A 27,614-nucleotide genomic window follows, 5' to 3' on the forward strand; every position below is an offset into this window, starting at 1 on the left:
ATAAAAAGAAAAAAAATGACCCCCTGTGGAGATGATCCAGGAACAATTTAAATGATGTTTACTGGGCATCATTCAACAGCCCTTTCTGGGAATTATGACACATTAGTCATTGGAGCTCCATGACAACGAAGGGCAAATGTAGCCCCTTCCACAAATTGGAAAAAAAATCCTGTCACCCTTTTTTAAATTAATCTGAGTGATTTATGCACTTGATGTTAATTTTTCTTCAATTACTTTACAGTTGTTAATTTACTCGGCTTCATAATTTGACTGGCTTGGGTTAGGCAAGGTTTAGGGCTTCAGCTTTCAGGGTACAAAAAAAACCAGAGACCAAAATATTATTTGTTTGTACAAATAATTCAGGGGAGTTCAGGGAATAGATTGTTGTTTCTGTTTTTCACACACTGATCTCTCAGTTTTCCCTGCTTTCCTTATTTGCCTCTATTTGGAATCCTACAGAACTAGTACAGCTTTAGCATTGACACCGGTGTGTGAGGATTGCAAGAATGCAGTAAAGGACCTAAGGCCTAGACACCTGTCAGGCCTCTTTCCTGCCTTGTGAGAGCCTTTCATTCACCTTTCAAACTCTTACAGGGGGTGACTTTGAAATTATGACAAACTAGAAATTTTATAATAAAGTAGTATATCAGGCCAAAAACTACAAGCTATTCCACTGTAAGCAAATGGAAAGGAGACCAAAATGTCCTCAGGAAAAGGTCACCAATCAGTGACCCAATGTATCCACCCTCCCAGCCAGTAGCAAAGAACAGGATAATGGCTTAGTGGATAAAGCATGGACCTGAGAGTTAGAAGGACTTGCATCCTAATCCCAGCTCTTCCACTTGTCTGCTGTGTGACCGCAGGCAAGTTATTTCACTTCCCTGGCCTCAGTTACCTCCTCTGTAAAATGGGATTAAAACTGTGAGCCCCATGTGGAACAAGGGCTGTGTCCAATCTGATTAACTTGTATCTACCCCACTGCTTAATAATAATAACAATGGCATTTGTTAAGCGCTTACTATGTGCAAAACATTGTTTTAAATGCTGGAGAGGATATAAATTGATCAGGCTGTCCCATGTGGGGCTCACAGTCTTAATCCCCATTTTACAGAAGAGGTAACTGAAGCACAGAATCACAGCTGACAAGTGGCTGAGCCGGGATTTGAACCCATGACCTCTGACTCCCAAGCCTGTGCTCTTTCCACAGACCCACGCTAAGTAGTCATATAATTATGATATTTGTTAAGTGCTTACTATGTGCCAAGCACTGTACTAAGCGCTGGGGTAGATACAAGGTTATTAGGTTGTCCCATGTGGGGTTCACAGTCTTAACCCCCATTTTTACAGATGAGGTCACTGAAGCACTGAGAAGTTAAGTGGATTGCTCAAGATCACACAGCACACAAGTAGCAGAGCCGGGATTAGAACCCACGACCTCTGACTTTCAAGCCTGGGCTCTTTCCACTAAGCCACGTACATAGTAAGTGCTTATAGCAAGTGCTTAACAAATACAACTTTTTTTTTTCAAATATCTGGGAGATAGCCAACTCAGCTAATCCTGCAGCTTCCTACATGAGAACTACACTAGTTTGAATTGTGTTTTTTCCAACAGAGAACATTAGCTTCACTTTCAGATTTAGGTGTGTGGGGTGGTGAAAAGCAAACAAAAATTTCTGAACCACTGCATTTTCTAAGCTCTGGTAACCACCATTTCTTTCACATTTTCACAACTCTTCTTTTGGTGATGAATAAGGAGGGTGCAGAGTGGGGATGGTTTACAGAATAGGAAACAAAAGAATTCACACAAAATCACATTCAGACCCAGAGGCTCAGTCTCTGATTTGTGCAAGCATCTTGGTGTTTCTTGCAACATTGGTGCGTGCTAATCCTGCATTAGGAGATGAAGAATGACTAAGTGCTCCCTTTCTTCAGGCTTATTTTCTGTATTCTTCATCAGGCAGGCAAAATAGCCTACAGAGCTTAATCGTACAACTCTCCCTCCTCCTCCTCTTCACATTCAGCTTCCGTCGAGTCCTCAGAGGCAAATTTCTCACTTGATTTGATTTTGAACACTGAAGTCACTTTCTGTTGCCCCAGTCTGAAAGAAAATATGAGATATGTGACTGGAAATTTAAACTAACAATGCCTAGGTTAATTAAACAACAAATAAAACAGCTTAGCATTGAAAGGTGACTGAGTTAACACAAGGCAAGTGATTCAAAAGGTATAGTATCTTGGGGACACTGCATTATTCATTGTAGCATTCTTTAGTCTATTTTTTGGCATGATTGATTTTATTTCTATATTTACTTATGGATTCACTCATTGTTTCAAGAACTTCTTCCTGCTTTGTCTAGTTCTTCCTTAAGCTTCAGCTATCTGCACACAATTTTTGTCCATTCGTTTATCTGTAAGATCCTATCTCCTCTCAGGATTGCACCTAAACAATTTCCAGTACCTGTCTCAGCTAAAGGAGGGAGAGTCGAGCAGAGGCATACCCATTTCATTCCTATCTTGGGCAATATCCAGTGAGTGGAAGGCAATCTGCTACAAGTAAAAACTCACCTGTCCTGGGCAGCAGCGGCATGGGAGAGACTCGAGGGCAGAGACTCAGGTTTACTGAGTGGAAGAAGGCAATGGTAAACCAGTTCCATATTTGTAACAAGAAAACTCTATAGATACACTACCAAAACGAATGCAGATGGAGAGTGGGGCGTTCAGGAGAGATGTGTCCATGGAGTGCTATGGGTCGGAGATGACTCGACAGCATAAGACAAGTGCTCATTAAATGTGATTAATTGATTATTGTGCTATCATGGCACTGTTATCTCTTCTGCCTCCTTGCCTTACATTCCTTATGAAGGTCCTGCTCAAAGATAGCCCATCCTTTCTTATTAGCAGTGTGCTATGCTGGTCTAAACTCAGCCACTGACTCAGCTTGGATGCAGCAATGTCTGAGGTTTGTTTAACTGTGTCCTTAAAATGTTTCTTCTGCCTTCTTTTCCATATTTGTAATTTAATTTTCTATAATGATGTATGTCTAACCCTCTGGACTGTAAGTACCCTGTGGGCAGGGAACATGTCTACCAACTCTGTTATACTGTACTCTACCTAGAGTGTTCTGCACTCAATAAATATGATCGACTGATCGATTGATTCAATTTCCCACTTTTAGTTCTCCAAACAACCAGTGTTTGGATGTTCTATTGATGTTCATTCTCCTCAGATAACACCCAGAGCAACTGTGTTAAGGAGAGCAGAGGTTTAACACTAGTAGACTGGCTTCATTTTTCCCTCCTCTAGTCTGTAAACTCATTATGGGCAGGGAATGTGTCTGCCAATTCTGTCATACTGTATTCTCCCAAGCACTTAGTACAATATTCTGCATGTAACACTCCATAAATGCCATTGATTGATCAGTTGATTGATAATAATAATGTTGGTATTTGTTAAGTGCTTACTATGTGCAGAGCACTGTTCTAAGCACTGGGGTAGGTACAGGGTAATCAGGTCATCCCATGTGAGGCTCACAGTCTTAATCCCCATTTTACAGATGAGGGAACTGAGGCCCAGAGAAGTGAAGTGACTTGCCCACAGTCACACAGCTGACAAGTGGCAGAGCCGGGATTCGAACCCATGACCTCTGACTCCAAAGCCCGGGCTCTTTCCACTGAGCCATGCTGCTTCTCTCATGATCTGGCCTTGCCATTTCATGTTGAGGAGCACTTCTAAATGATGCTGACAGAACTGGTCAAGAAGCCAGATATGGCACCTGAGTGGGATGTGAGTTTCACAGTGATAGAGAAGGTTAGACCAAGTACATACAGCTCTGTATGTTTTTAGCTTGGTCTGGAGTCTCAAGCTGTCCCACCTTAGTTGGACAGTCTCCCAGAAGATGTGCTGGCCTTCTTGTTTCCACTTTCTACTTCCTTGTCTATCATTGTGTTGTTGATCAAAGTGCTGCTTAGGAAATAGAATTCTGTGATGGATTTTTGTGGTTGCCGGTATGAAATTTTGGTAGCGTGTATGTGTGGGGTTTCCCTGGTGCAATTTTCTCTAGACTTATTGTCAGCCTATAACTCCTGGCTGAAACAGAGAAGCAGTTTACAAGTGTCCTTCTACTAAACTCTCTCAAGTATTTAATACAGTGCTTTGTAATGCTTCTGGGCAAGACATGTGTCATTTTATCACTCAGCACTTCCCATGTGCCTTGTACAGAGCACCCCACTCAGGAGGAGATGAGTAAGTGCTACTGATTGACCCTCCCCAGGTGTCTTCTTTCCCTCCCACTCACCAGGTAGGGCTCAGCCCCATGACCAAGGGGCTCTGGGTTCAGCCCCCTGTGCCACGAAGTCTGGCAGGGGTCTGACCGTGGTGTCTTGCCTCCACGCAGAGCTGAAGACCTGGACCTCAGGCGTGTGGTGACAGAAAATTCAATATAATAATAATTGTGGCATTTGTTAAATGATTACTATTTTCCAGGCACTGTACTAAACACTGGAGTGGATACAAGCCAACCAGGTGGAACACAGTCCCTGTCCCACATGGGGCTCACTGACTCAATCCCCATTTACAGATGAGGTAACTGAGGCATAGATAAGTGACTTGACTAAGGTCACAAAGCAGACAATTGGTGGAATTGGGATTAGAATACAGATCTTTCTGACTCCCAGGCCAGTGCTCTATCCATTAGGCCACACTCCGTCTTTATACAACAGGTGCCTGAGTGGCCCACCTGGATACGCACTGTCATGGCAGTCTGGGGTCTTGTCTTGTATTATGATGTCGAGTCGTCTCCGACCCATAGTGATGTCATGGACACATAATAATAATAATAATAATGTTGGTATTTGTTAAGCACTTACTATGTGCCGAGCACTGTTCTAAGCGCTGGGGTAGACACAGGGGAATCAGGTTGTCCCACGTGGGGCTCACAGTCTTCATCCCCATTTTACAGATGAGGTAACTGAGGCACCGAGAAGTGAAGTGACTTGCCCACAGTCACACAGCTGGCAAGTGGCCGAGCCAGGATTCGAACCCATGACCTCTGACTCCAAAGCCCGTGCCCTTTCCACTGAGCCACGCTGCTTCTCCATTTGCAATCGTTCTGGTAGTAGATCCACAGAATTTTCTTGGTAAAAATATGGAAGTGGTTTACAACTGTTTCCTTCCTCACAATAAACTTGATTCTCCACCCTCGACTCTCTCCCCTGTTACTGCTGCCCAGCACAGTCTGGGGTAGGGAATATATAAGTGACCAAAGCAATAAAAGGACAGATGTGTAGGTAACTCAACCCCATTGCCTGGATCTGTAGACATGTTCTGGGATCTCCTGGGAGAGAGTGGGATTAAGTGCCTTGGACTGTAATAAACTGCTGTTCAGGTGTTTTTGATGCTGTACCTCTCTGGGGACTGGTAGCATGTACCATAGTATATTTTTCATTATGATTGGCATTTTTAATAGTAGTCATGAATTGAGTCATATGATCCAAAAAAAAAGGTTACTACTTCAGGAAAAAAACATCCGATAAAGGCTAATGGTCAACTGATTAATTCTATTTGAAATACTCTTAAAAATATATAGAACTACAAATGATTCGTTTGTCCAGTTATATGGTGCTGTCCTAAAATAGCAAAACTAGTTATTATTTTCTCTAAGGCAACTAGTCTAAATTTTGGAATAAAATGGTCTATTACCGTGAAAACTTCAATAAAAATCAACTAATGCATTTCAAATTAAGTGCCTACTGTCATTATGAGATAATAAAATGACTTAGAAATTTCTTTTTGTGGCTGTTTGCCTCTCCACTAAAATCTTAAACTGATTTCAACCCAACTGCGGGTGCTATTATGGACATTTATTAGAGTGTATCAGAGCTTAGGTAATGAGTTATCTTGTTGGTTTCCAAGGCAACGAAAACACAAATACACAATGCTAATCTTATTCCCCCTTCTCTGTCCCAAGAGGGCTAGAGAATTAGGGAATTCAAAATGGAAACCAGCCAAATGGAAACTGTGTGGATGAGGTCAAATAATAAAACCAATGTATTGTAACCAGTTCCTGCCGGAATATGTAAGCCACATATTCAAAAGCAATTTAATTTATTTTACAATATAAAAATGCTTGCTAATGGAACACATGGACAATTTTTGTAACAGCTCTGGCTTTCAGTCTCAAATTCTCAATTATCGGAGCTAATAGGCTCTCATGAAACTGGAGAGAAAAAATAGTTGGCACTCTGCTGTTACCAACTATCTTTACGCAGATTGACTGAGAGAAATTAATTTTAGCTAGTTTTCATGATGATCCTCTTTATTTAAGGAAATGTTCTACGTGGTATTTTCTGAAACATTGCGGACTTTGGACCAGGTCACCAAGCTGGTTTGGTGTCTCCTCTCCTCTCCTCCCCCATGGACCTTTTTTAAGGAAAGAACAGATTATTTTGTCACATCTTCTAGATGATAGGGGCCAGGATAGAGGGGGCAAGACAAGGTAACCTATCAAGTCCCATCTCCCCCTCTAGACTGTAAGCTCATTGTGGGCAGAGAATATGTCTGCTATATTGTCATTTTGTACTGTCCCAAGTGCTTAGTACAGTGCTCTGCACACACTCAGTAAATATGATCAACCAACTGATTGACTAACTGGGGGTGCAGTAGGATAAAGAGAGGGATTTTGGGGGGCTAGGAGATATGTGGGCATCTTTGAAAGCAGAGTGGGTAGAGTCATTGGAGAGTGAGTGGCTGAAGACGGTGGGCAGGGAGGGAAGAAGGGACCGGGCAAATCTTTTAATAAAGTGCAAGGGGATGAGGTTGGAGGCAGTAGTAGAGGGTGTGGATTTTGGAGGAGGCAGGTGATCTCTAGAGAGAAGGCTCGGAAGATTGAAAGAGTATATGGGGGGTGGAAGGGGAATGGGGCTGGTGAACTGAAGGAATATTTGGGGAATTCAGGCCCGTGGGTTTCAATTTTATTGATAAAATAGATGACGAGGTCTCAGGAACAAGAGATAAAGGAGGCTGGAGCACAGGGGATTTAGGAAAAGAATGATTTTTACAGTAAGAGAGCTCAGACAAGATCATCAGGCCCCACTTGGGACTCAAAGTCTAAGTAGGAGGGAGAATAAAAACTGAATTCCTATTTTGCAGATGAGGAAACTGAGGCACAGAGAAATTGAGAGACTTGCCCCAGTCTATGCAACAAGATAGGGACAAAGCCAGGATTAGAACCCAGGTCCTCTGACTTCCAGGCCCGCGCTGGGCACATTGCTTCCCAGAGGTCCCCAGAATGTGCAGCCCTGAATTAGCCCATGATGCCTAACTCTTAGGAGCTTCACAAATCACTATTTCATTTTTGCAAACTCTGTGGGAGATAGTCAACGTGATCCTAATTTTATCGACAGAGATTGCCAGTGACACAGAAGTTAATTGAAGTGCCCAAGGTCACCAAATAACATAAACCAGGAAGAAGAATATCTGCTCTTTAGCTCTGAACTCTGAAAATCGGGAAATGTCTCTCCCGTAATGATAGCTGAGTGGCAGACGTAGGTGGATCCAGAGGTGGCCTGTGTCACGTGGTTTATGCCTACACATAGGGTATTTCCTTCCCTAGAAGAAAGTTTAAAGAGAGATTCAGTGCACTGTGACAAGTGATCTTTCAAGGGAAGAAAAGTGAGTTTATTCAAATAAAGGAAAGGGTACTCTTTTTTGAGAAAAGCAGTCTTCTATCTTGTGAACCCCTGATGCCCCTGGAGGACGTAGCCAAGGTTAACTGTAACTGTGGTCAACTCTTTCCTGCTCTTAGTAATAATAATGATAGTAATTTTATTATTATTATTATTATTATTATTATGGTACATGTTAAGCACTTACTGTGTTCCAGGCACTTTACTAAGCTCTGGGGTGGATACAAGCAAACCGGGTTGGCCACAGTCCCTGTCCTGCACAGGGCTCACAGTCTTCATCTCCATTTTACAGATGAGGTAACTGAGGCCCCAAGAAGTTAAGTGACTTGTCCAAGGTCACCCAGCAGATAACTGGAGGAGCCAGGATTAGAACCCATGACCTTCTGACTCCCATGCCCCAGTACTTGAGAAACCAAATTATCCCTTGAGCCAATTCTAGCACTTAATGAATGTACTTTCAGCCTCCTTAGCACTCAATGGCAGCAAATGTATAAGTGCTAGAATAAGTGCCAATTTAAAAAATGGCATTTGTTAAGCAATCCCTATGTGCTGGGCACTGTGAGAAACAGCATAGTCTAATAGAGCATGGGCCTGGGAATTGGAAGGACTTGGGTGCTAATATGGCTCTGCCACCTGTCTGCTATATGACCTTGGGTAGGTCGCTTAACTTCTCTGGGCCTACGTTACCTCATCTGTCAAATGGGGATTAAAACTGTGAACCTCATGTAGGACAGGGACTGTGTCCAACCAGAATTTCTTGTATCCACCCCATCGCTTAGTACAGGGTCTAGCCCACAGTATTTAACAAATACCACTATTTTTATTATTATTAATATTATGACTAAGCACTGGGGTAAGATACAGGCTAATCAGCTTGGACACAATCTCTGTTCCTCGGAGGGCTCATGGTCTTAATTAATTAATTAATTAATTATTATGGTATTTGTTAAGTGCTTTGTGCCAAGCACTGTTCTAAGCACAAGGATAGATACTAGGTAGTCAGGTTGTCCCACGTAGGGCTCACAGTCTTAATCCCCATTTTACAGATGAGGTAACTGAGGCTCAGAGAAGTGAAGCGACCTCCTCAAAGTCACACAGCAGGTAAGGGGCAGAGTCAGGATTAGAACCGAGGTCCTCTGAATCCCTGGCTCATTCTCTTTCCACTAGGCCATGCTGCATCTTTATTGATGCTGTAAATATTTTTTACATTCATCTTCCCAGATGGAGTGTAAGCTTCCCATGGGCACTTATTCTGTGCATATTAAAAGTCTAGTATAGTTCACCATGCCAAGTAGGTGGTCAATGAAAGCTGCTGCCCCTTCCCTTCCTACTGCTCCTCTTTTTAGTGAGGAATAGCAGTACTGACAAGGAGAATGCAGAAAGATCTTTGAGAGGAAGCCTCCTTCCCACTTAAGCCTCTCTCCTGAATTCTTCATTCAAGCCTCTCCCCCACTTTCCATGACCATGAATCACTCGGGAAATGATAGTATCCATTGGTAATCTTAGTGTGAGGCTTTACTTAGAAGAGCTAATGACCTGATCCAACTGACACTATCATGGAGTTAAATGTGCGTGCATTATTTTGGGAGCTGGCAAATTACCTAATGTTCCAAAAGCATCCCAAAGCAAGAGACAGGAAGCTGGGCATGGATTTTTATAATGATTCCAGCACTCCTAAGGTGTTATGGTGCTTGCTTGCCTCTTCTCCTTCAACTCTACCATACCTCCTTGACTCCTCGGCATCCCGTTCCCTCACTGTCCTCTCTGGGATCGATTAATGCTCTCTCCCTGCTCACCAGGAAGACCTTTTCCTTATAAATTTAGCCATGAGGTCTAAATAAGGGCAGGGGGAAGGGACTCAACACCCAAGGAAATGTTGAGAGCAGTGAAAGTGATGTGTCTCCTTTAATTAGGCCTTTAAATTAATGGAGGAAAGGACAGTTCTAGGAGAAGTCATTTTCTAACACTCCCCTTTGCAGCCCCAGAGGGCTCTGAGTTCATTTTCATTTGAAATAAGGAACAGAGATGTCTGGGCTGTCTCTGTGGCTTTAATAAGAACACATAAATAAAATGCACTGAAGGATTACAGGCTGAGTTCGCCATGCACAACTTCACAGAACACTTATTTTGGAAGGCAGGGACAGAGCTATAAGTGGCAGCTGAAAGCTGTTAGGGAAAAAAAAATACCCTGCCACCCTACACGTGAGCAGGAAGCAGGGCTTCCTGTCTTGAAAGTTCCAAGGATCCTGAAAATGTGCCAGTCCAAGCATCTGGCAGAAGTTGAAGGGCACACTCTGTTGCCTATGACCAGGCTGCAGAACCATGGCCAAATCAGCTAAACCCCATATGGCTTCCAATTGGTAGGCCTGGTGGTGGCATTAAGAAAGCTATTGAGGTGATGCCTTGCTGAGCCCAGGTAGGCCAAACCCTATAGGTTACTTCCTACCTGACTATTCAGCTCAGTGCTTGCATCAGTTAACATCAATAATGGACTCCTAGTATGTTTCTAGACTGTGAGCCCATTGGTGATGATGATGATGTTGGCATTTGTTAAGCGCTTACTATGTGCAGAGCACTGTTCTAAGCGCTGGGGTAGATATGGGGTAATCAGATTGTACCACGTGAGGCTCACAGTCTTCATCCCCATTTTACAGATGAGGGAACTGAGGCACAGAGAAGTTAAGTGACTTGCCCACAGTCACACAGCTGGCAAGTGGCAGAGCTGGGATTCGAACCCATGACCTCTGACTCCCAAACCCATGTTCTTTCCACTGAGCCATGCTGCTTCTCTATTGGTGGGTAGGGATTGTCTCTATCTGTTGCCCAATTGTACTTTCCAAGTGCTTGGTAGAGTGCTTTGCACACAGTAAGCGCCCAATAAATACAATTGAATGAATGAATAGACATTGTCCCTGCACTCAAGGAATTTACAATATAGTGGGGTGACAGACACAAAAATGAATTACAGACTGCTGCATTGTACTCTCCCAAGTGCTTAGTACAGTGCTCTGCACAAAATAAACATGGAATTAATATTATTTTTGATGATGATGACAGAGGAAGCAAAAGAGTATAAGGCTATTGTAAAAAGTCTAAGATTCATTCATTTAATCACAGTTATTGAGCGCTTACTATGTGCAGAGCACTGTATTAAGCACTTGGAATGTACAATTTAGCAACAGATAGAGATAATCCCCACCCAACAATGGGCTCACAGTCTAAACAGGGGAGATAGACAACAAAACAAAACAAAACAAGTAGTCTGGTGTCAATATCATCAAGATAAATAGAATCATAGAGATATAGATATATATATATATATATAGCCATCATTAACAAAATTAATAGAGTAATAAATACTATATGCAAATATGCACAAGTACTGTGGGCAGGGGAAGGGGCAAGAGCAGAGGGAGGGAGGAGCAGAGGAAAAGGGAGTGCTCAGTTTGGGAAGGCCTCCTGGAGAAGATGAGGTCTCAGTAGGGCTTTGAAGATATAACTATGACCCTTCCAAGTGTTTAACTCGGGGCTTTACATCAAGTAGCAATGAATAAATACTATTGATTGATTGAATGGTAGATTAAAATTCTTGTTAGATGCAGAATTATATATATCCATCTCTCACTGGAATGAATAAAATCTCCCTGTGTTACAGGTTCCAGGTCCAAGCCATTAATATAGGGGTTGGGATGCTGACTTTTTCATTTTTTCCCATAGCATTTGTTAAGTACTTACTATGTGCCAGGCACTGTATGAAGTGCTGGGGAAGATGCAAGGTAACCTGGTTGGACACAGTCCATAAACCACATGAGCCTCACAGCCTTAATCCCCATTTTTCAGACGAGGCACAGAGAAGTGCAGTGATTTGCCCAAGGTCACACAAGCAAATTGTGGAGCCTGTATTAGAGCCCAAGTCTCCTGTCTCCCAGGCCCATGCTCTAGCCTCCAGCTTCCATATCGTTTTGAACAGGCCCCCAGCATCACTCAACCGAGGTCTCTGAGCCTCCAGTCAGGACTGAGAAACTCTAACAAGCTGGTTTTCTGGCCTGTTAGCACATTTAAACCTACCCCTTCCCAGTCTCCATGCACGCTACCAAGCCTGCCTCAATCCATTCCCTTGCACAAAATGTAAAGTTGGTAACTCCATTTTGTATACAGGAAGCACTTCCAAGCTTAGTTGTCTTCAGGGTGATGACTCATCTTATTTCATCCTGAATGGTCAGCTTTTCAATTGGTCTGCCCCTCCCCTGTCCTGTATGGAAACAATACCAAGTGCCTTTCTTTGCAGTATTTTGATTTCAATTGCCCACCTTTGCTCCACCTTGACTTCTGCCACTTTGTTCTGTGGACAGAAGCAGCACCACATGGTTCCTCCTACACCCCCGTTTGACAGTTAAAATGACCGATGTGCCAGCAATCATGAATCCCGGGGGCTATGCTCCAGCCCACAAGCTGTGCAGATGCCCCCCAGACACCCCAGCCAAGCATGGGAAGGCACTCCTGGATGTGGTATGTGGGGAGGAGAGAGAACGGACATCGGGCCTGACAGGGAACAGCCAGCCCAGAGATATCCAATGAAACCATGCTTATGAGAAACCATAATCCTTTCTGACAACCAGCAACCTAGCTTCCTTCTTTCTAGGACTGTTGGGACACCTCCTTTGGCCTGTGAACTATAGTGATGGGTAACAATAATAATTGTGGTATTTGTTAAGCACTTACTAGGTGTCAGGCATGATACTAAGTCCTGGGGTAGATACCAGCTAATCAGGTCGGACACAGTCCCTGTCCAATATGGGGTTCACAGTCTTAATCTCATTTTACAGATGAAGTAACTGAGCCATAGACAAGTAATATTACTTGCCCAAGGTCACACAGCAGACAACTGGTGGAGCCAGGATTAGAACCCAGACTAGAGAAAGATACATTCCAAGCACTTAGTACAGTGCTTGGCATATAGTAAGCGCTCAATAAATAATATTGAATGAATGAATGAATGAATGAATACTGGTGAGAACCAGGAGAATTGGATAGAGCATCAGGGAAACATCCTAAAAGCCAACAATGGGCAGCAGCCTATTCCAGTGAAGTGGACTTTGGCTTTTAGTCTGTATGATGGTGCCCAGACCCTGAGCTAAGCTAACTGAAAATGATTTTACTGTGCACATGTCACTCTGGACCTTTCCAAGTAGAGTCCTGTGTGGGCATGACCAGCAGAGAATGCAATGATTGCTTCCTGTTCCACTATAAATTAGTGAGTCGACGATCAGTGAGACAAGTTGCTCTAAAATATCCTTTACCGGTGTTGGTGGGGCCTTGTTTTCAGCACTTCTGGAAGCTGTCAATCGAGTCCCAGAAGCTGGCGGAGAACAATCTGCCCCTTTCCCCCTCAAGAACAAAGGCGAGTTCCCTGGCTCTATGCGTTCAGTTTGGTCAGACTGCAGAGGCCCCAGCTGTTCCCTGGCAAATGGGAAAGGCTCTTCCAGGAGTGGCATCTGTCTCATTGGCAGAGCAGTGGGATTGGCATTCCAGAATGGCTGCTCGGTCTGTCCAGGGACCAATGGCCCACAGATCCACAGTCCGCTTTGGGCCTTGCTCACACTTCGATGCCTGCAATCGAGGTTGTACACTGGAAACCGATTCTTGTTTCTGTGCCTCATAGTCCCATAGCAGTTCGATTCAGTGGGTCGGGACAGGAGAAGCAGCACGGCATAATGGATAGAGCACGGGCCTGGGAGTCAGAAGATCATGGATTCTAATCCTGGCTTCATCACTTGTCTGCTGTGTGACCCTGGGCAAGTCACTTCACTTCTCTGGGCCTCAATTACCTCATCTGTAAATTGAGGATTGAGACAGCTGGGGTTGGACCATGAATCTTTTGTCTGGCCTCCCTCATCTCCCTTGCCAAACCCAAATGGAGAAGGATGGCCTAATGCACAGGACTGTACAGCCCCTAGATAATGAGTTTGCTGTGACCAGGGAATGTGTCTGTTTATTGTTATGTTGTACTCTCCCAAGTGCTTAGTACAGCGCTCCACACACAATAAGCATTCAATAAATTCGACTGACTGATTGGGATTCAGGAGACTTGAGTTCTAATCCCAGCTCTGCTGCTTGACTGTTGTGTGACCTTGAGTAAGTGATTTAGCTTCTCTGTGACTCAGTTTCCTCTTCTATAAAATGAAGATCAAATGCCTTTTCTCCCTCCCTCTTTCACTGTGAGCCTGTGTAGGACAGGGACTGTATCTCATCCAAATATATTGTTTCTAGCGCAGTGCTTGGCACACAGTAAGCACTTAAATGATACCACAATTATTATCATTAAGAATCATAGCTTCATTCCAGTGAAATTGGCATCTTCCCCTCTTCTTTATAAGGGCATCGGTACGTTATAGCTTTAGGAAAAAATCCTGTATACCCAGCTGGACAGAGACAGAATGCATCTCTCTCAAAATGCTTCTACTCAGAGATCTCATTTTCTAATGTTCTTTGGGTCCCTGCACTGAGAATCTGCATTAAAGTGCCTCTCACAGAAAAGCCCCACAAAGGAAAGACCAGCCGATGCTTCAACTCTTCTGAAATGAGGAGTTGTTACAGGGAACTCGAGAGAGCACTGAAAAGGCAGCCTGCTGTTTCCAGGAGGCTAGGGACAGCTAAAGGCTTTTCTTTCACTAGCTTAAATCCAGTCGTAGAAAACTAAGTGACAAATGGAGGACACGTGAAAAAATTGGAAAACGTGGCTTAGTACCGTGCTTTTTTGGGCCAATGCTTAATCAGCACTTTTAGTCTGGCTGATGTTCCGACTTGATCAAAACTCTTGGGCCACTGTCAGGTGATAGCTTGTGCTCATTGCATTACACAGGGGTATCAATCTCAAAGCCAGTTTCTAAAAACATGTTGGTGATCAGTTATCAGCAGCTACACCTTTACTTTCATGAGGGAATTTCTGCCATGCTGGCAGCTCAAGGCAAATATGTAATATGGTATTAGAGGAACTGAATTAATATTGCCAATAATCATTCATTTTCAAACTATTCCCCTTGAATTTATCTTATTGCCTTTCCCCTTCTGAAGAAATGTATTGCTTGACACTCCATCTTCAAATTCACTAGGCCATTTCATTCACTTTAAATATGTATTTCATCATCCAAGCTCCTGATCACCAACACATCGGTTGATTCAGTCTCTTCCCTCAATCTCTAGAAGTATTCTCCTCTGAGACACAGACACATTGTTTCCCTGCACCACGTGCTTGATGAAATATCCAAGTAGCAGTCAGGGATTACGGCTCACGGACTCTATTCGTCTTCTGAGATCGATAATTAGGTAGCATCGAAAATCAAAGCAACAGTTATACACCCTGGAATGAGCGTATTGCACACATCTAAAAGGTAGAAGGCAGAAGAAGTTTGAATCTTTAGGTAGAAGTCTATACCACAGCTATGCAGTAGGTCTCTTTTTGATTATATTGAGCAATGAGCAGAACGAAAAAGACCAGATTTGACCTTGACTCTGTAGTAGAAGGGCATGTCAAAGGTCAGAAGAGCAGAAGTAGCATGGCCTAGTGGAAAGAGCGTGGATTTTGGAGTCAGAGAACCTGGGTTCTAATTCTGGCTCTGATACTTGTCTGCTAGGTGACCTTGGGCAAGTCATCCAAATTCTTTATAACTCAGTTACCTGATTTGTATAACAGGAATTAAGATGGTGAGCCGCACGTGGGCCCAACCTGGTTAGCTTATATCTACCACAGAGTTTAATACAGTGCCTGGAACATAGCAAGCACTTAACAGATGCCATAAAAAATAAATTAATTAAAAGGCAGAAAGGTGAACCTCCATTTCCTTGTTGGTGTTTAGAGTTCATTTACACATTCTACTATTCAACTAATTTCTCACCCCATATCCACCTTTAATTCACTCATTCAATTGTATTTATTGAATGCTTACCATGTGCAGAGCGCTGTACTAAGAGCTTGGAAAGTACAATTCAGCAATATTCTCTGCTATCTCCTTCTATATGTACTTTCTGTTTGGTCCATCTTCCTTGTTGACTGCAAATTCCTTGAGAATTAGGAATAATTGTGGAAGCAGGGTGGTTTAGGGAAAAGAACATGGGCCTTGGAGTCAGGGGATCTGTGTTCTAACCCTGATTCAGCTGTGAGACATTGGGCAGTTCACTAAACCTCTTTGTGCCTCAGTTTCCTCACCTGTAAAATGAGGATGAAATACCTGTTCTCCCTCCCTCTTAGATTGCAAGGTCCAGGTGGGACAGGGACTGTATCAGCTCTGATTATTCCATAGTGTTTCGTACATGGTAAGTGTTTAATAAATACTGCAATTATTTTTATCATTTCTGCTCACTCTATTGAAAGCTCTCAGGCCCTTAGTAGAGTGCTCTACAAACAGTAGTTTCTCAATAAATAGTATTGATAGATATGTATGCATCAATCAATCATATTTATTGAGTACCTACTGTGTGCAGAGCACTGTACTAAGCACTTGGAAGAGTACAACAAAAGAACATAACAGATAGAGTCACTGCTCACAAAAAGCAGTAGGCATCTTTTGCATGCTCACTTTCCCCAGAGAAGAAAGGAGGAAAAGTTGACCCTCAAAGCGCTTATGTACATATCTTTAATATATTATAGACTATTCATTTATTTCTACTAATGCCTGTCTCCCCCTCTAGACTGCAAGCTCATTATGGGCAGGGAATGTGTCTGCTAATTTTGTTGTAGTGTACTCTCCCAGGTGCTGAGAACAGTGGTCTGTACATAGTGAATGCTCAATAAATACAATTGATTGATCGATAGTCACACAGTCCTGCCATTCCCTCAACTTTCCTTCAGGTGACTGTCAACAAACATTTGCATAGCAACTTTTCTATTTATCTTTGTGGAACTTTCTTCTTCCAAAACCCTTAAAAGTGCTCTGCAAATCTTCGGCAAGGTAAGCAGGTGGCAAAGCTTACACTCCTTCCCTTCCAGATGGGCCAGCGGAGACACGGAGATGATCAAGGACTTGTTCAAGGACAGCACCGATGCAGTGGGGAAGCAACCAACAGAATCCAGGTCTCTTGGCTTCCACTCAATTATCCCGCAGATTAGATCACAGTGCTGTCTCTACATTTAAACATGCTCTTCGGCAGTTGATAATTGAAGAAATTATGCAATGGTAAAGAGAGCTGGCAAAAAGGTGGGCATCTTTGCCGTCTTTAAAAATCCAAGGTCTTCAAGAAGGAAAGTTTACATTTGTGCCCAGTTAAAGGTACTTCCTATTTAGTATGCACGGCAAGTTTGTGGTTTCTGTGTGAAAACAAAACATGCAGACAGAGCCTTTTTGTGTAATTGAGACTAAATTTTCAACATCTTAGACCTCTATTCATGCATAAATTATGTGCTCCTTTATGTGAGGATTTTCAAGCATGTAAAATTGACTTGAAATCTGCACCTCTGGGCAAACTCCACATTGTAGCAATCTAGGTCTCTTGCTACACCAGTGAATTATATGGTAGAACAAAGCCTTGGGTGGCACAGAACCCTCAGATTGAAACAGTAATTCACAGGGATGAGTTTAATATGGGCCAGATGGTGGGACTGGCCCAGAGTACTATAAATCTGTGGCCCATGTCAGCTAAAATGTTCAAAATAAGTTTTATAGTTATTATAACAGTAATGATAATAATAATATTTGTTAAATGCTTACTATGACGAACACTATGTTAGACACTGAAGTAGATCAAATTTACTCAAATCAGATACAGTCCCAGGCCCACAATGGGGCCTATAATACAAGGGGGAGGGAGAACAGGTATTTGATCTTCATTTTACAGAATGAGAAACTAGGCCCCAGAGAAGTTTAGTGCCTTAACCAAGGTCACACAGCAGTCCAGTGGCAGACTTGGGATTAGAACCCAGATCTTCTGGTCCTTCTAGGCATGTGGCCTTTCCACTTGGACAGGCGGCTTCTCTATCATGTCAAACAATCAAGTGATAATGCCTAAAATGCTACTGGACCTCCTCCAGAGAAGTAGGAGGAAATTTGTTTAAAGAATAAGTGCTTCTGGATGTTGATCCAGGAAAAAAAAAAAAACACAAAAAAAGCAAAAGACCAAAAGAAGAAAAGAGGCCAAATGTATCAAGGACTATAGAGAGCTAGGAGACAACAAAGAAGAACTAGAACTGGTAGAATGAAGTCGTATCAGAGAAGGAAATTGAACTTCCATATAGAAACAAAATTTCAAATGCTAAGGCCTTGAAGAAGATGCAGTTAGCACACAAACTGACAAAAAAATGGAAATAAGAGAACGACTAAGGTGTCCCAGCCCAAGAACAGACAAGAAGGGATAACTGATATTATGACATGAAAGAAAGTTTTAATGTCTTTTTTTTTCTTTTCTTTCCCTCCCACTCCAAAGCCTAAAACCATCAGTGATGTCATTATTGAGTCAGATCAAAAGTGAGTGCAGTCCAGTATTACATCCTTGACACTGGCATCAAGATCCTTGGAATACCAGTGGGTTGGTTACCTTCCTGGTCATCCATCTTAATGGTTAATGATGAACTACTGGTATTCATCATAAATGCATGGCTCAGTGAAAAGAGCCCAGGCTTGGGAGTCAGAGGTAATTGGTTCTAATCCCACGCAACCACTTGTCAACTGTGTGACTTTGGGCAAGTCACTTAACTTCTCTGTGTCTCAGTTACCTCATTGTTGAAATGGAAATTAAGACTGTGAGCCCCATGGGGGAGAACCTGATTACCTTGTACCCCCTCTTTGCTTAGAAGAGTGCTTGGCACGTAGTAAGTGCTTAACAAATGCCATCATTATTATGAAATGCAGCATGGCTCAGTGCAAAGAGCCCGGGCTTGAGAGTCAGAGGTCATGGGTTCAAAGCCCGGCTCAGCCACTTGTCAGTTGTGTGACATTGGGCAAGTCACTTAATTTCCCTGGGCCTCAGTTACCCCATCTGAAAATGGGGATTAAGACTGTGAGCCTCACGTGGGACAACCTGATTACCTTGTATATGCCCCAGTGATTAGAACAGTGCTTTGCACATAGTAAGCACTTAACAAATGTCATCATTATTATTATTAATTTAATCAATCAATCAAGTGTATTCATTGAGTGCTTACTGTGTGCAGAACACTATACTAAGTGCTTAGAAAAGTACAACACAAAAATATGAGGCAAATTCCCTGCCCACAGTGAGCTTGCAGTCTAGTCATTCAATTTACCTAAATCTTTCTTTAATTCACTGCTATGTTTCACCTGCCCAACTTCCTGCATAAAAAATTCCATAGGTCTCTTCTTGAATCTACATCTTCAAGTTTCACTGTGGACCTTATGTTTTGGTTATGAGATGCATTTTACTGAAAGTGATCCATAAACAAACCTAACTTCAGTTTTGTCCAGGCCAACACTAGATCTTGAAAATTGAAGTTATTGAAGGCTAATATTTACAGCCTTCATTGTGCGAAAGTTGGTCCATTCCTCAAATTATCTTGGTTGATCCTCTCACTACCCCTTCCTCCTCTATCAAATTTCCCTAAGATACGGTGATCAGAACTGAGGACAGTAGTGCAGGTGCAGTTATACTAAGATTTTTGTAGAGGGCAAAATGACTTTGTATTTCATTTGCTATTCTTTCCTAATGATTCCTATTCTTTTTTTCACTGCCATTTTCCTGCCACTACATATGAAAGCAATAAGGTAGCATTTGAAGGAACAGTTGACAAGGATTTCAAAATCCATTTCCTGAGACCCACAAAACAGTGAAAGAGAATCTTCGAATCTGTGTAGATCTAAAATGAGCAGGGCTGGAGCCCTAAAATGTCCTCTAAAGTAATGAAGGAATTGGTAGATAATCTTTTGGAGCCACCTTTCCTCCCATGGAGGCTGCTTGAATTTTATAGTTTTATCCTGAGTGTGGTGGTGGTATCATTGGTTTCAAGGGTTAGTTGTGGCCCCTATGCCCCAAAACAAGATGTAGAGGGTACGATGTGGACCAAGAAGCAATATTCTTCTGAGAATATTGCGCTGAGAAGCAGCGTGGCTCAGTGGAAAGAGCATGGGCTTTGGAGTCAGGGCTCATGAGTTCGAATCCCAGCTCTGCCACTTGTCGGCTGTGTGACTGTGGGCAAGTCACTTAACTTCTCTGTGCCTCAGTTCCCTCATCTGTAAAATGGGGATTAAGACTGTGAGCCCCACGTGGGACAACCTGATTCCCCTATGTCTACCCCAGCGCTTAGAACAGTGCTCGGCACATAGTAAGCGCTTAACAAATACCAACATTATTATTATTATTATATTCCTTGAAATTTGGGTCCAGGAAGCATGATACTGCTCTTTGCTTGTCTCTTGGATTATTTCCAAAAGAAACCACACTATAGCAATCTGGATTCCTTGCTCCACCAATGGGCTATATGGTAGAATAACAGTTAATTAATTGTAATGATGGTATTTATTAGGCTTACTAAATGCCGACTACTGCACTAATTGCTGGGGTAGATTTCAGATAAATGGGGCTTACAGTCTAAGTAAGAGGGAAAACAGGTACTTTCCAAGTGCTTAGTACAGTAAGTGCTCAATAAATATGATTGAATGAATGAATTAATGAACAGGTACTGAATCTCCATTTTACAGAATAAGGAACTGAGGCACAGAGAAATTAAGTGTCTTGTCCAAGTTCACAGAGCAAACAAGTAGTGGAGCTGGGATTAGAACCCAGGGCCTCTGACTCCCAGCCTCCTGGTCTTTCCACTCTTTCCACTAGGCCTGACAGTTATGCTTTCCTCTCTTCTTCCAGCATTAACAATGGCTTAAGGCATTTCATCAGCTTTCTCCCTCTTACATATCAGCTTTCTACTCCCACTACATCCCATTTTGTCCCTTTGTTCCTCCCAAAGAAGCAGCATGGTCTAGTGGACAGAGCCCAGGCCTGGGAGTCAGAGGGACCTGGTTTCTAATCCCAGATCCATTATATGCCTGCTGAGTTACCTTGGGCACGTCACTTCACTTCACTTTGCCTCAGTCCCCTCATCTTGAAAATGAGGATGGAGACTGTGCCCCAAGTGGCACATAGTAAGTGCTTATAACAAATAGCATTAAAAAAACCTCATTTTGCCTCCATCTCTATTCTCCTACTCCCGACCCCATGCTCACACCTTTCTTCTTACTGGAAACCCCCTCCTCCTTCATTTTCACCAGACCATCATTCTCTTTATGTGGTTTCTGAATGTGTTTCTGAAACTGCACCTCTTCCAGGAAGCATTCCCAGTTGACTTTTCTCCTTAGATCATACCCTCCCAACCCACAACTTGGAACCTCTACACATGGTCACACTTATAACTCGAGTATAAATCAATTTCTGCTCTCTAGTCTTAAAGAGTGTAATTATTCACCCATCTAACTTCTCTTTCTCCTTTCCCTCCAATGTGTAAACCTTATTTTATCTATTTCTCTCATTGGATCACAACATCTGCGAGGGTAGGTATTGTATCTTTTACCTCTCCTGCACTCTCTCAAGTGTTGCATATACTGTGAGCTCCTTGAGAACACAACAGGAAGGAGTTTTATGAGAGGAAAATGTTGTTCTCCATGTCCTGGGAGAAAATGGTCTGAAATTAAAGCAAGAAAATCTCTTTGACCAAACAATTAATCAGTGGTATTAATTGAGTGCTTACTGAGTTCAGAGCACTGTAATATGAGCTTGGGAGAGCACAAAATAATAGGAATGGTATATAAAATCCCTGCCCACAAGCAATGTAAACTCTACAGGGAGAGACAGACATTTTAAAAAAATACTGATAGGGGAAATGATAGAATATAATAAGTAAATTAATTCCTCATAGAACTGTACTAAGTGCTCAGGAGAGTTGGTAGATACACTCCCTGCCAACAACAAGCTCATAGTCTAGAATACAAGAATATGATGTTCGGGTGACTATTAAAGTGCTTAAGGGATATACCGACTGAGATCATAGCTTCTAATTATATTGTTCTCTACCATTCACTTAGTATAGTGCTCTGTACAAGCTAAGCACTCAATAAATAAATTGGAGAAGGAACCACTTGGCTTCCAGAATGATATAGCACTGGGATAGCAACTAATTAATATCCTCCTCCAATCTGAGAGAACTTCAAGAATAGTGTGGTTTTGTCATTGGCTGACTGGATGCAGGAGGCTGAACTAGGTTATTCCCAATGATTCCTTACAGTTCTAGAAGTCTATGATGAAAGGAACCTAAAATGCCATATTTGTATTTAAAACAATGTTCAGGGTTACAGAGCGACACATCAGAACATTTGTGTCCATCCTTATTTCTCTTTAACATGAAGGGATATTACATTTTCTAAAGTCACTCTAGCTTCTCAGTCATTCATTCCATGGTATTTATTGAGCGACTTCTGTGTGCAGAGCACTGTACTAATACAATCCCTGCCCACCACGAGCTCACAGTCTGGGGGGGGCAAGGGGGGAACAGACATCAATACAAGTAAACAGACATCAATATAACTAAATATTATTTCTCACCTTGCAAATATCCTAAAGACTTCTGGGCCAGTTTTTAGTTTTGCTACATTAGAAAGACTATCCAGGGCTTGTTTTTTTGTTCTTTTTTCAAGGAGGGGGCTAACCTTTTTCCAAATGGAATCAGCATTATTGGCAAAATGTAAAATTGAACATCACTACAGTGCAGAATTGGATGGTGGCATTGTGCAGAATAGGGCAGGATCACAGTACAGAATTAGGTATTAACAGAGCATAGAATCGGACATTAACACAGGATACAATTGTATGTTTTCACATCATAGACTAGGACATTATCACAGAGTAGAGTTGGGACATTTTTAAAATGTAGTGTTAGGCATTAACACATGATGGAATTGGACTTTAACACAGTATAGAACTGGACATTATCACAGCATAGAATTGGCTATTAACACAATAGAGAATTGCTTTTTGACTATTTTCATTTTGGGTTAGCACTAAAATACAAAGGATACACAACAGATCTTTTTTAGCTTGAGGAAGTATCAGGAGAGGGTAATATTGAAATATGGCTTCACCCTGTAATCTCCCTATGCTTCTCACCAGAATAAATAGCAAGTGTGAAGGTTGGCATATGCAGAGAATGGGGAGAGGCTAATATTTTTCCTGAATCCATTGTAGAAAAGATTATTTTCCCTCCAGCCTGTCCCACCTCTCCAATGGAGCTTAATGAAGGAGAGACATAATGATCCAGAGAGGTGGACTACTATAGGGGTTCAGCTATTGACTGAACGAAAAGCATCAGGATTGGGAAGTGGACATAAGTGGACATAAGAGGAGGTTGAGGAATCTGTTGAGCTAAGGTGAATTCCAGGCACGGTGACTCCTTTCTTTCTTCTCCCACAGTCCTGATGGTTTCCAAGATCTGGGGTGACAAAAGTCATTTGTAGCAACTAAGATCCAGTCCTTTCAAGCCTTTGTAGATGGAGTCATTATGATTACTTTCTCTCCTTCTTCAAAGCCTTACTGAAAGCACATCTCCTCCAAAAGGCCAACCCCTACTAAGCCCTTATTTCTTCTACCCTCATGCCTATTTGGACATTTACCCTTTATTCACTCCACCTTCAGCACCACAGCACTTATGTATAGATCTGTAATTTGTTTATATTAATGTCTGGCTCCCCATTAGACTGCAAGCTTGTTGATGACAGGGAACATGTTTACCAATGCTTTTATAGTGTATTAATTCAATCACATTTATTGAGTGCTTACGGTGTGCCAAGCACTGTACTATGTGCTTGGGAGGGTACAATATAACAATAAATGACACATCTCTGCCCAAAGTGAGCTTTCAGTTGACAGGAAGAGACAGGCATTCTCCCAAGTGCTCGGTAAAGTGCTCTGCGCCCAGTAAGTGCTCAGTAAATGCAATTGACTGACTAAAGCCAGGTTAAATGAGGCAATAGGAGGATGGATGCAAATGACCTTTCTAAAAATCAGATACTCATTAAAAGGAATAGGAACCCACAAATGTCTGAAAATTCTCATTCCTGAGCAAGAACCACATGCATCTACACTGATCTGATTGTAAAGAGATCACAAATGACAAATCAGGATAAAAAACCAGCCCACAATACTATTCCAAAACCTCAAAATATTAGATTGCTTTGATTTTTCATCTTTGTGTTACAATTTTCTCTTGGCAGACTCGGCACTGTGTGCACACACATACTGTGGATATAGTTAAAGTCCATTAATGATTAATATTGTTTTCTCACTGAGGCGCATGATTCATCTTCCACAACTTAGATCTGAAGTCATGAATTACTAATACAGAGATTACACAACCAAACTCTGATAGTGGCTGGAAAGAAATGCTGGGGAACTTTTCTCAGAGTTTGCCAAGTGAGACTTTATCCTCTCACGGAGGAGAGACCTCCGCACGCCTTGTTACAGTGGTGATGGGTTCAGGTCACACAACCTCCTATTACACAGGCAATAGCATTTGGGGGCTTCAGGAGGAATTAAGGGGTCTCTCTTGCTTCCAGGAACACTACTAGGCTCTTAATCACCCAGCACTTTACTACCAGGTAGCATGAACCCTGGGAGTAGCAAAGACCATGTTTGAGGAATTTCTAAGACATTTGTGGCACTTCTCAGGCATTGGAGAAACACTGATAAGTCCCTCACATCTTTCCCTGAGATGTTTCCCTCATGCTACTGGATACTCCAGTGAGGAAAATCTGACCATGGAGATTCACCAAGAAGCAATGTTAATGCCTTTGGCCAGGAATCGAAAAGGATGAGAAAAGAGAGAGATATGATCCAAAGCTCAGAACTTGGAACTGGCTTTCTGTTTTTGCTTTTTATCCTCGGCACTTGCTATGAACATGTATTCAATTGTTCATTCAATATTTATTTTGGTTACTCTAATTGTAAATATTTTAATGTCATGTCTGAGTTGCCTCAGCCGGCCCAGGATACTGAACATCACCCGGGATAGAGAGCTGGAGGACACTGAGATCTCTCCACGACGAGCTGCCTCAGCCAACCCAGGACATTGAACATCTGAACCACTGCCTAATATCCTCGAGTTAGGACACATAGCTCTCCCACTGGAATTGCTGTGGCTGAGAAGCGGTCTTTCCTTCATCTTCCCACTCCCTGCAACCAGGCCTGAATCCACAGTGGAGAACACAGAGCAGGTGTGCTTGTCTGACACCTTGGTGACCACAACGTGGATTTTAACATAGCAACATCTTCCTGCCTTTACCTAAACCCAGCCTTCTGTTTACTCCTAAATATTCAGAGGACTGTCAAGGACCCAAGGACCTACATACAATTCAGCAATTTAGTTATAACCCCTGGATTAAACAATCATTGCTGTTGACAACCTCACCTTAAAGCTCTCTGACCTTTCCACCTTCCCGCCTCCCTCCAATCCACCCATTCCTGTTCCCAGCAGCCCTCCTCATTCCTCTCAATTCTACCCCTCCCCATCCCTTGCACTGCTTTCACCTTCCTCTCTGACTCCATCCTTGCTATACTTATCCTAGTGTAGTCCCTCATCCTTCCACCACCCCACCCTGGCCCCCATCCCACCCCTCCCCTTCCCTTGCTCTATCTCCTCCCCCAACATCCCTTCTGTGGAAGCCTCACTCCATTATGGGAAAGCTTCCCTTGATCATTGACCTGTTCCTAACCCAGTCACTGCTCCTCCTCATCATAACTGATTTCTAGCTCTCTCCAGATGACATGGTCTCCCCTGATGCTCTCTTTAGAGGGGGACTCATCTTCTCCCACTCCCCCAGACTCACTGGGAAAGGGGAAGGAGTCAACTTCCTTCTTGCTCCTCAGTGCCACTTTTGCTCCATTTCACCTTCCCCATCCCTCTCTTTCCCTTCTTTTAAAGCCCATATCATCTGCCTCTACCACCTACTCCAGATATTAGTCAGAGTCATCTTCCACCCCTCATCTACTGCCCTCAAGGCCCTAGCCCCAACTTTTTGAAACATCTTTATTCCTTTCTCACATTCCTTCTCTCTTTCTCCAACCATACATTGATCCTTGAGGACTTTAATATCCACATGGATACTCTTGATGACCCTACGGTTGGCTGCTTTCTTTCACTCCTCAACTCCACTGACCTCCTGTTCTACTGCAGCTCACCCACTCACCGACTTGGACACACACTCAATTTCATTATCTCTAGTCACCACATAATCTCTAACCCTCACCAACTCTGAAATCCCTCTAACTGACCACAGCCTCTTCACCTGATTTCTCTCCCACACACTCCTTCCCACAAATCTGACCTGCTCCCCCACAGAGATCTCCAATCTTTTTACCCCATCCACTTTTCTCAAATCATCATGCCCCATTTAATTTATTCATTCAATCATATTTATTAAGTGTTCACTGTGTGCAGAATTCGCTAAAATCTCCCCTGCTCTTCTCCAGTCCCTCCCTCCCTACTACCCACTACTTTCTCTTAAAATCCACTCCTTCCACCTCCAACCTTATTCCTTTGTAGCATATCAAAGCACTTGCTGTGTCCACTTCCCTCCCTGGCAGACTCCTATGACTTTTCCCCTCCCGTGGCTTTTTCCCAACTGCTTTCAAATATGTTCACGTCTCCCCTATCCTAAAACAAAATCCTCCCTTGACCCCATGGCTTCTTCCAGTTATTGGACCATCTTCCATCTACCATTCCTTTCCATACTCCTAGAATGAATTATCAACAGAGGAATGCTGTCTCCAGTTCCTCTCCTCCAATTTTCTCCTTGGCCCCCTCCAATCTGGCTTCCAACCCCTTCACTCCACAGAAACCGTCCCTTCATAGGTCAAAAATGACCTCCTACCTGTCACATTCAATAGCTCCTACCCCATCCTAATCCTCCTCGACTTCTGAGATGCCTTCGACACTGTCAACCACTTCCTTCTCCTGGAAATACTATCCAACACTGACTTCACTGACACTGTTCTCTCCTGGTACTCCTCCTATCTCTCTGGCCTCTTATTCTCAATCTCCTCTGCCTCCAACCCCCTAATTGTGGGATTTCCTCAAGGATCATTTCTAAGTCCATTCTATTTTCAATCTACACTCCCTCACTTTGAGAACTCATCTGCTCCCCCGTGGCTTCCACTACCATATCTATGAGGATGATTCCCAAATCTATTCTACAGCCGTGATCTCTCTCCTGCTCTGCAGTCTCACATTTTCTCCTGCATTCATTACTCTTCATCTCTATTTGGATGTCCAACTGACACCTCAAACTTAACATGTCCAAAACAGAACTCTTTGTATTCCCACTCAAACCCTATCCTCCCTGTAACTTTCCCATCACTGTGGAGAGTACCACCATCCTCCCTGTCTCACAAGCCTGTAACCTTGTTGTTATCCTCGACTTATCTCTCTCATTCAACACACATATTCAACCTGTCACCAAATTCTGTTGGTTCAACCTTCGCAACATAGCTAAAATCTGTCCTTTCCTCTCTATCCAAACTGCTATCACATTAATCAAAATATTTATCCTATCCCACCTTGATTACTGCATTGGGCTCCTTGCTGACCTCCCTGTCTCCTGTCTCTCCCCAATCCAGTCCCTACTTCACTCTGCTGCCTGGATCGTTTTTCTACAAAAACATTTAGTCCAAGTTTCCCCACTCCTTAAGAACCTCCAGTGGTTGCTCATCCAACTCTGCTTCAAACAGAAACTCCTTACCATCGGCTTTAAAGCACTCAATTACCTTACCCCTTCCTACCTTACCTCCCTGATTTCCTACTACAATCCAGCCCACAGTCTTTGCTCCTCCAATGCCAACCTACTCACTGTATCTCGATCTTGTCTCTCCACCTACCTCTTGCCCACATCCTGCCTCTGGCAAAGAACTCCCTCCCTCTTCACGTTTGAAATACCATCACTCTCCCCAACT

General features: G+C 42.8%; 1 protein-coding gene across 1 annotated transcript in view; it reads right to left on the bottom strand.

Annotated features, from left to right (window-relative positions):
* Positions 1-1,457: 1,457 nt before the first annotated feature.
* The window catches only part of CCDC102B (coiled-coil domain containing 102B), a 448,125-nt gene continuing 421,968 nt past the window's right edge, over positions 1,458-27,614 (bottom strand). Inside the window, exon 8 of the mRNA XM_029064699.2 lies at positions 1,458-2,098. Within this exon, the coding sequence (XP_028920532.1) occupies positions 1,981-2,098 (118 nt within the window). The 3' untranslated portion in view covers positions 1,458-1,980. The remainder of the gene's footprint in view (positions 2,099-27,614) is intronic.

Source organism: Ornithorhynchus anatinus, chromosome 5 (assembly GCF_004115215.2).
Source record: "Ornithorhynchus anatinus isolate Pmale09 chromosome 5, mOrnAna1.pri.v4, whole genome shotgun sequence".
Classification (NCBI taxonomy): domain Eukaryota; kingdom Metazoa; phylum Chordata; class Mammalia; order Monotremata; family Ornithorhynchidae; genus Ornithorhynchus; species Ornithorhynchus anatinus.